The following is a 9,507-nucleotide window of genomic DNA, read 5'->3' as shown; positions in this document are numbered from 1 at the left end:
TCATGTGTGTCTATGTGTGTATAAAACTGGGACCTCCCTGGTGGTCCAGTGATTAAGACTCTGAGCTTCCACTGCCAGGAGGCACAGGTTTGATCTCTGGTCAGGGAACTAAGATCCCACATGCCACATGGCACGGCTGAAAAAGGAAACAAAAAACTGAGTCACTTTGCTGCACACCTGAAACTAACACAACATTGTAAATCAATTATATTTCAATTGAAAAAAATTTTTTTAATTTAAATTTATTTTAATTAGAGGCTAGTTACTTTACAATATTGTATTGGTTTTGCCATACATCAACATGAATCTGCCATGGTTGTACACATGTTCCCAATCCTGAACCCCCCTCCCACCTCCCTCCCCAATTGAAAAAATTTTAATAAAAAATAAAAATACATCCTGGCACTCCTGATCATCAAACGTCCCTTAAAACTCACAGCCGTTCAACAACTCTTTTATTTTGTTGTTGTTGTCATTTTTATGTCTTTATTTTTGGTTGTGCTGGGTCTTCCTGGCTATGCGGGCTTTTCTCTAGTTGCACCGGGTAGGGTCTACTCTCCAGTTGAGGTGCTTGGGCTTCTCTTTGCAGTGGCTTCTCTTGTCGCGGAGCAGGGGCTCTGGGGTACTCAGACTTCAGTAGTTGTGGCTCCCGGGTTCTGAAGCACAGGCTCAGCAGTTGTGATGCACAGGCTTAGTTGCTCTGCAGCATGTGGGATCCTCCCAGATCAAGGATCGAACCTATGTCTCCTGCACTGGCATGCGGATTCCTCACCCCTGAGCCACCAGGGAAGCTCTCAGTTACTCTTTTTGTGTTCATGAGTGTCTGGTCACCCATTCAGAATGATACTGGGGAGGTAAAAATAGATATGGAACCTATACGATGTACAGACGTGCTTGTTTTCTCCCTTTGGCTGCGGTACTCCTTGTTGCTACTGGTGGGCTTTCTCTAGCTGCAGCCAGTGGAGGCTACTCTTTGTTGAGTTGCACGGACTTCTTGCAGTGACTCCTCTTGTTGCAGAGCATGGGCTCCAGGCGCACAGCCCTCAGTAGTTGAGGTACATGGTCTTAGTTGCCCTGCAGCACATGGGATCTTCCCGGATTGAACTCATGTCACTTGCGTTGGCAGGAGGATTTTTACTCACTGGATCACCAGAGAAGCCCCCGACCTGCCTTTCTAATGGTTTACTAATGGGATTCTAGAGGAAGGCCTGATCTTCACCTTTTCTCAACCCCCTATTTTATTTCACTTAAAGTGCTTTTTATTGTGGAGAAATGGATAGACAAGAACCACTCTTTCTTTATTATTATTTATTTGGGTGTGGCGGGTGTTAGTGTCATGCGGGGTATCTTCCTTTGCTGTGCACGGACTCTAGTTGTGTCTCTCAGACTCCAGAGCGAGCTTCAGAGCTCTCAGACTTCAGTAGTTGGGGCGACCTGTGGGATCTTAGTTCTCCAACCAGGGATCAAACCCTCGTCCCCTGCACTGCAGTGCAGATTCTTAACGACTGGGAAGTCCCAACAAGAACCAGTCTTGACTGTCCTTCCACATCTCTACATTTCTCTCTCATGTAATTTGCCCCTTTTAAACTTTGGCTCTAAGTTCTAATGTTTTACTACTTTGGCTCTAAGTTCTCCATGTTTCACTACTCTGTCTTCAAGTTTGCTAATTCATTTTTTAGCTATGTCCATTTTCTTATTCAGGTGTTTGGCTAAACTGCTTTACTTCAGAAATATTTTAAATTTCCAGATACTCTTTCTTGTTCTCTGATTGCTTGGTCCTCTGTAGTATAATTCTTATTTAATGCTGATAAACACTTGTTCAGGCTTTCTGAGGAAACCAGTTAGAATTTTTCAAGCTCTCTGCTGTTCCATGTGATATCTCAGTTTCCTCTGGAGTCAGTTCAGTTTATTTGAATAGATCATTCCACTGCATGTACAAATTTTCTGTGAACATTTCTTCATTCTTGGTTGCTGTGCAGTAAAAGGTTAACTGAACAGGTCTAGGATGGTTAAATCCTGCATAGTCCAAAGAAAGGACTGGCCTTTTAACAGCTCTTAGGAAATAACATCCACCCCTTGGAGAGTCCTGCCTGAAAAGACTGTCTGTAGATCTGGGGTCCTTGGGTCTCTAGATAGTTGCTAATGATGTAATTTATGGTGGGGCCTTGGGTCAGACTGGATCAGCTGGACCTCTGGAGGGGCTGCAGTCAGAACTAAGGTCAGCCACGTGGGCACTCCATACCTTTGCGATGAAATCCCAATAGAAACTCCAAGACACCAAAGCTTAGGTGAGTGCCCCTGGTTGACAGCACTTCATGAGTGGGAAAATTAACCAGTGCCCACCCGACCTCTGTCCTCTGGAAGAGGACAGCTGGAAGCCTGTATCCGGTCTCTCCCAGACTCTCCTCTGCACCTTTGGCATGTACTGATGTTATCTGTATCCATTCACTGTAAGGTAGCACAATCAGGAGAGGAACAGCTTTTCTGAGTTCTGTGAATCCTCCTAAAAAATTATTGACTTTGACTTTGTGCCCACAAAGTGACTTTGGGGCCTGCAACAGTGTCCACAAGGAGGGGAAGCAACCTGTAGGCTCTGTAGAGAGATGAGGCTCCTTGCCCGGCAACAGGCAGACAGGGAGGTTAAGAGCTCCCTAGATGGTCAAATCAGGCCAGTTTATTCTGTGGGTCCAGTGAAGGTCATCACTTTTAACAGCAGATAATACAGTGCGCGGCCCTAATCAGCACTCAGTGAGGACTTGGGACTGTGCTTTCATGAGAGTCCTGACGGTGGGCCAGGTCCTTGGTCCTTTCTAGAGGAAGGAGCGGCTAGTACAGAGGGCAGCAGGGGGCGGCCAGGCCCCAGCATGGCGGACGAGAGGGGTTGGCTGCTCGCACCGGTTCCCGGGCCATAGCAAGGTACGTCGTTGGGGACCAGTCCCAGTAACATGCTCAAAGCCGGGCACTGTGACGTCCCAGGTACCCAAACAAACCTTGGACCAGGGAGGTCGTCGGCCTGGCGAGGGTGGCCAGGGTTCCCGCGGCTCCCTCTCCCCCAGGGGGCGCTCAGCGGGGCCCTGGAGCGGGCGGGAGCGGAGAGGGCGCCGGGCGGCCGGGGGCGAGGCCATGCGCCTGCAGGGGGCGGCGCTGCTGCTGGCGCAGCTGTTGGTGCGGATCGAAATCGCCGAGCAGGGTGAGCTCGGGCGGCGAGGGCTGCGGGCGCGAACCGGGGTGAGGGGGGCGGCTGGGGCGCGAGGAGGCAGTGGGGAACTCACCTCGTCTCCTGTCCGCAGCCCTTCGGGACAAGGACCTGCTGCTTCCAGGTAAGGCGTGCGGGAGGCGCTTCCCCGCGGAGGGCTCGTGGGCCCGAGCGCGAAGGGCGCCTCAGCTTTCCCTCTCCCCGCTCCAGGTTTTCAGAACTCGTCGATGCTCGCATGTAACTGATGGGCCCCGGGGGGCCGGGGGCGGGCAGGATGGGGCGGGCGCCCGCGGGCCACGTGGGGCGGGTCCCCAGCGTTCGACGCTTCCTGGGTGGCACGACCCCAGGACGCGCCGTTCCCCCCCCCCCCCCCTCCAGGACGCGCAGTTCCCCGGGAGCCCCTTCCCTTCCCAGTGGGTGAGGGTGGACAGGATGAGCCTGCCTGCAGCAGCTCAGCCTGGTGTCCGTCTGTCCATCCCAGGGCCTTGTGGTCAACGGGTCATCCCGACACGCATAGTGGGTGGAAAGGATGCAACAATCGGACACTGGCCGTGGCAGGGCAGCCTGCGTCTGTGGGGCTACCACTTCTGCGGAGCGAGCCTGCTCAACCGCCGCTGGGCGCTCTCGGCCGCGCACTGCTTTGAAAAGTGAGTCTGGGGGCAGGGGGCCCGCTGACCCCGCGTCCCGAGTCTGTGCCAGGACGCGCGCCCATGTGCCACGTGGCCGCGGCCTTCGTGTGCTCCTGAGCCCCAGGCTGGGCTGCAGCCCGTTCCACACCGGCACGAGGCCCCCAGGGCGCTCCCTGAGGAAACCCTATGAGGTTTTTTCCGGAACGTTTGTGTGTCTTGTTCTCTTTCTTGCTTCGTTTGTCCCCACATGGCACCTCCAGCCTCCACCTTCCTCACCCCACCTCCCAGCGGAGGTGTACCCCTGGGGGAGGAATGAGCTGAGGTAAGTGCTGGACAGGAGCCCGGCTGGTGGGGTCAGTGGTTCCCGAAGCTGTGTGGAGCCCAGCCTGTGTGACCCCCATGAACCTGCTGGTCCCCTTAAGAGGAGGGCCCTGGAGGCGACAGGGGGTTGAGTGACTGGCCAGGTGAGCTGGCAGGGGAGGCACCCTCCTGTCCCACGTCCCCAGGTGTGGGACTTTGTTTGGGGCTCAGGGCTCTCCCCGTTTCTGCCCTGGCCTCTTTGTGGAAGGAGGACCTGTGTCCGGGATGAGCCGGGCAGTGGCCCGGCAGTCTCAGGGAGTGGCCCAGGCATGCTGGGATGGCCCACTCTCCCTCTGAAGACCCCTGAGGGCTCTCTCCTCCCTTGATAGCAACCGAAATCCCTTTCACTGGTCAGTCCAGTTTGGGGAGCTGTCTGCCGCACCATCCATTTGGAACTTGCAAGCCTACTACAACCGTTACAATGTGGACCAGATTTTCCTGAGCCCCCACTATCTGGGCGCTCCGGTGTATGACATCGCCCTGTTGAAGCTGTCCTCCTCAGTCACCTATACTAAGTACATCCAGCCCATCTGCGTCATGGCCTCCATCTCTGAGTTTGAGAACAGGAGTGACTGCTGGGTGACCGGCTGGGGAGACATTGAAGAGGAGCTGAGTGAGTCTGGGGACAGACGGGTATGGGCCAGGCGAGGGTGGCAGTGCCATCGCCTGCTGGTTCTAGCTGCACCAGCCTCATGCTGGCAGCCTGCTCAGTGTTCTCTGGATGCTGGCTCTCCACCCTTGCCCCTCGCCCGTAGAGCAGGGCTTTCTGTATGTACCCTAAGCTCCCCTTCTCTTCCGGAGATTGTGAGCCAGAAACCAGAGAGGAAGGCCCAGGCTAGCACCCTCAGCTTGCTGGGTGTCTGTTGGGTGCTGTGGGGGAAGTGGGTGTCTGTGTTTCAGGAAACCCTTCTTTCTACCCCAGCAGGGTGCTCCCCCCTACCCCCTCCATCCAGCCTCCCACTCCAGCTCCCCCACCCCTTCTGCACCGACAGGGGCGGTGGGAGGTGGGAGCCCTCCCATCCTGGAGTGCCAGCTCATTCATTCTCTCCTTGAAACTTTAAGCCTTGCTCCAGCCCTGCTCCCACTCAATCTCTGCGGGACTCCATGTGCTGGCATTAGTGAAATGTGAAAGTGAAATCGCTCAGTTGCGTCCGACTCTTTGTGACCCCATGGACTGTAGCCCACCAGACTCCTCCGTCCATGGGATTCTCCAGGCAAGAGCCCTGGAGTGGGTTGCCATTAGCTGCCACCCATTTCTGTCTTACCACGAGTCCCTCGAATCTGCTGGGCCCGGGTCCCCCAGAGGGGCTCACGAATTAGACCCCGGTCACACTGCCCCCGGGCCTAGCACGGCCCTGCCTTGCCCTCAACCACAGCAGCCGTGATAGACCGAGCTCCCCTGGTGCACTGTGTGTACCAGGGCTCCAAGGACTCTCTTCCTTCTGAAATCTACCTGCCAAAGAGCTGGGAGCATCTTTATGCCTGCTTTACAGATGAGGAAACCCGGAGAGGCATGGAGAGTTTCCCAGGCCCTGGGGATCCATGGAGAAGCCAGGGCTCCTTGGCCCAGAGAGAGTAGCCAGCCACACACCTGGCATTGCCAGTGAGGAGAGGGGAGTCGACTGGAGACCTGCCCTGTCCTTTCCTTGCACCCCAGGGGGCTGGAGAAGGTGCCCCAGTGTAGACTTCTTGGGCCCAAAGGGCTGGATGGCCGTGAGCTGAGGGGCCCAGCCAGGCTGACACTGCCCCTCCCCCAGCTGACAGGCAATCACATCCAGCGCCAGCTGAACCCTCACTCCGACAGGTAGAAGGTGACTTCTTGACCCCACCCCCAGAGCTGATGTACTCTGTACTAGTGGGGAAACCTTGGGCAAAGCACTTCATCTCACTCTGCCTCACCTTCCACATCTGTAAAATGGGGTAATAATAGTTCCCACCAGAGAGGGTAGTTCTGAGGCTTAAAAGCATTCCTACATGAGGGCTTAGCAGAGCGCCTGGAAGTCAAGAAACGATTGCTTCAACAGCTTTCAGTGTTAATGGGATCACCATCCTCTGCAGGACAAGGAGGTGATTCAGTTCTAGACTTTGGACAGGCCTGGCTTCATATCAGGGCTTCCCAGGGGGTGCTAATGGTAAAGGATCCGCTGACCCATGCAGGAGACATAAGAGACCCAGGTTCGATCCCTGGGTCGGGAAGACCCCCTGGAGGAGGGCATGGCAACCCAATCCACTATTCTTGCCTAGAGAATCCCATGAACAGAGGAGCCTGGTGGGTCATGGTCCATGGGGTTGCAAAGAGTTGGACACGATTAAAATAACTTAGCATGCATGGGTTCATGTTAGGCTCTGGCAGCTCCTGGTGCTTTGCCGGGGTTGAAGGAGGGTGACCCTCCTCCTGAATCTTTCCTTACCCAAGACCAAGGTTGATTACACTGCATCCCAGGGATGCTGCAGGAGCACCTGGTAGAGCTCTGGGCTCGGGCTTGGCAGGCTTGTTGCAGGGGGAGAGAGAGCACGCCAGGCTGCCCCACTCCCGCAGGCACTGGACGCTGGACTGTGCAGATCCTAAACCATCCCAGCTGCACCAGCCCCACCCCGGAGTGCTAAGGTCTCTCCCTGGGGGCTGGAGCAGGGCCTATTTTCTGCAGGCTGCAGTGAGGGAAGCTGTAACAGCCAGTCCCTCCTCTAGGCCCTTCCGTGGTGTGTTCATCACCCACCACATGCTGGGTGCTGGGCTAGAGCAGAGGAGTCAAGGGCAATGTCCCAGGTACTGTGGGTGCCCCAGGGTCCCCCCGCCGCATGCCTTTGTAGCCTGTGCCATTCTGATGGCAGAGGAGAGGCTCAGGACGCCATCTTTCTCTGTTCCCTCAACTCCGTGGCAGGTCTGCCATCTCCCTACACCCTCCAGGAAGTGCAGGTCGGGATCATAAACACCACCATGTGTAATCACCTGTTCTCAATGCCCGATTTCCGCATTGACATCTGGGGAGACATGATTTGCGCTGGCGAGCCTCAAGGCGGCAAGGATTCCTGCTTTGTGAGTGTCCCTCCCGTCCCCAGCTCGCGCATCACCCCAGCCGCCCGCCTCCCCTCCCTGGCCAGAAAGCACCCTGCGTCCCTGCCCTCCATTCGGGCCTCGTGCCCACCCTGGGGGGCGGGGGGAGGGACGACTGTTCCACTTTGCAGATGCAGAAGCTGAGGCTTGCTCACTTTGGTGGAGGGGAGGGGTGGGATTTGCACCCTGTCTGCCTGGCCACAGCCCCTCCTACTCTCCCGGCCTCTCTGCTCACCCCTCCCGCGCCACCCCAGGCTGGACTCACCCGTGCTGGTCCCCAGGGTGACTCAGGTGGGCCCTTGGTCTGTGAAAAGAAAGGGCTGTGGTATCAAGTTGGAGTCGTGAGCTGGGGAGTGGGCTGCGGTAGGCCCAACCGGCCGGGTGTCTACACCAATATCAGTGTGCACTACAAGTGGATCCGAGAGGTTCTGGCCCAAAACAACACTTGCAGGCTGGACTCCTGCCTGATGCTGCTGCTCCTTCCTCTGCTCTGGGCTCTCCCATTCCTACAGCTGGCCTGAGCCCAGCCAGTGGCCCCCGAGAGTTGGGGCCATCTGCTGAGTCAGGCCCAGTCCCCTTCTGTCCCCTTTGCTAATAAAAGTGTATATGTTCAAGTTGACACCTTGCTGCACTTTCGGTGGCCCCGGGTGGCTTCCTGGACACCCTCACGGACACTTGCGTCCCGTCCACTCCAAGACCACTCTTTAACTCCTAAATCATCGTCCACTTATCTGTGCTATGCGGGTTTTGGTTGCAAACAACAAAACCCTTTCAAGGTTAGTTCGATCAGAAAGATCATTTATTAAAGGACTCTCAAGAGTCTTCTCCAGCACCACAATTTGAAAGCATCAGTTCTTCGGAGCTCAGCCTTCTTTATGGTCCAGCTCTCACATCCATACATGACTACTGGAAGAACCATAGATTTGGCTGGCGAGGCTTATGTCAGACCCAGTGTTGTCCTGGGAAGACAAGACCAGGCAGCTCCCTCTGGGGCCAGAGTTAGTCCCCTGATGGTGGAGAGGGCAGGACGGAGGAGGAAGGTCCTGGGAGGCGGGCAGTAGGGCCCAGATATGTCACCAGCCCTGTTTTCCCAGGCCTGGCCCTCAAGATACTGTGTCCCTCACCCATCCCTTCCAGGGACCCATACGGGGACCTGGGCCTGGCCTGGCCAGGAGTCTGTAGAGCCAGCAAGGGTGGAGCCCAGGAGCTTCTGAGCCGATACCAGGAAGATGCGCAGGCCTGCCCTGCAGCCACATGTGGTGAGGGGACCTGGGAAAGGGGAGGGCGTGGGTGTGGGTGTGTGATCTCTGCTTTCAGAGCTGGTGACCCACAAGTGACCCAGACAGACCTTCTCATGGCTGGGAGGGAGGGGCACCTAGTCAACAAATAAGTGAACAAACCCAAGAAATATTCACATCTCCCCTCATTTTTCAGGATGGCCTCTGAGGGCCTCACACCCCTGTCCTGGGAGAGGAGGTCTCCGCCCAGGCTGCTCTGCAGTTCGCGGGCAGCACCCCCTCCCGGCCACGAGAGGAAGTTCCCACGTCAACCCTGAGAGGTGCTGGGGGCAGAGCCAGAGGTGGTGCCCAGCGCCCAGCGCCCAGCCCCCAGCCCAGCTTCAGGTGGGGTCCCCTGGGCTGGGTGACGGTGCCCTTCCTTCAGAAGGAGAAGCAGGCTGCAGCCAGCCACCACGCCATCCTCAGCCGCCTCAGTATCGACCTCTGAGAATTTCACCTGAGACCGGTGGCCTCTCAAGAGGCCTCTTATCTGAAGAAATAGCCCCCTCAGGTCATCGGGAGGCCCTGTGGGTGGCCCCAAAGGTGTTATTTTGATTTGAACATGTCACAAACTGTACAGCGGCCTGGGAGACACACCCAACTGTCTTCTAAACTGGATGTACCAATAGTATGTTCCCACCAGCTATGAATGAGTTCAGCTTCATTTTTTATATCTAAAAAATTGTACCTTTCCTTCAGATGGTTAGAATAAAATGAGTTAATTTATAAACGGCTTAGAACAATATCTGGTATAGAAGAAGCACGTTTCCCTGGTGGCTCAGTGGTAAAGAATTCGCCTGCAATGCAGGAGATGCTGGTTTGATCCTTGGGTTGGGAAGATCCCTTGGAGGAGGAAATGACAACTCACTCCAGTATTCTTGCCTGGGAAATCCCATGAACAGAGGAGCCTTACAGGCTACAGTCCACAGGGTCGCAGAAGAGTCAGATACAAATGATTGACTGGACAACAAACCCAGAATAAGCACTGTG

The 9,507-nt window shown here is 55.7% G+C and overlaps 1 protein-coding gene across 3 annotated transcripts; it reads left to right on the top strand.

Moving 5' to 3' along the window:
- Nucleotides 1–291: 291 nt before the first annotated feature.
- On the top strand, nucleotides 292–9,247 carry PRSS21 (serine protease 21). 3 transcript variants are annotated; one of them, XR_003032639.2, is made up of 8 exons: nucleotides 295–3,190; nucleotides 3,291–3,320; nucleotides 3,407–3,433; nucleotides 3,678–3,843; nucleotides 4,515–4,798; nucleotides 7,068–7,222; nucleotides 8,378–8,499; nucleotides 8,675–9,247. XR_003032639.2 is itself a non-coding variant. In XM_059881516.1 (7 exons), the coding sequence occupies exons 1-7, from the start codon at nucleotides 3,124–3,126 to the stop codon at nucleotides 7,759–7,761; spliced, it is 996 nt and encodes a 331-aa protein (XP_059737499.1). In that variant the 5' UTR covers nucleotides 292–3,123; the 3' UTR covers nucleotides 7,762–7,859. The 3 variants fall into 3 exon arrangements, 2 of the variants coding, with proteins under 2 accessions (XP_059737499.1, XP_024841060.1); XM_059881516.1 differs by lacking the exons at nucleotides 8,378–8,499; nucleotides 8,675–9,247 and adding an exon at nucleotides 7,495–7,859 and having other exon boundaries at nucleotides 292–3,190; XM_024985292.2 differs by lacking the exons at nucleotides 8,378–8,499; nucleotides 8,675–9,247 and adding an exon at nucleotides 7,522–7,859 and having other exon boundaries at nucleotides 299–3,190.
- The last annotated feature ends 260 nt before the right edge of the window (nucleotides 9,248–9,507 follow it).

The sequence above is a fragment of the Bos taurus genome, chromosome 25 (assembly GCF_002263795.3).
Source record: "Bos taurus isolate L1 Dominette 01449 registration number 42190680 breed Hereford chromosome 25, ARS-UCD2.0, whole genome shotgun sequence".
NCBI lineage: Eukaryota > Metazoa > Chordata > Mammalia > Artiodactyla > Bovidae > Bos > Bos taurus.
Note: the sequence above shows the minus strand (reverse complement) of the source record. Positions and strands in the feature narration are given on the sequence as shown.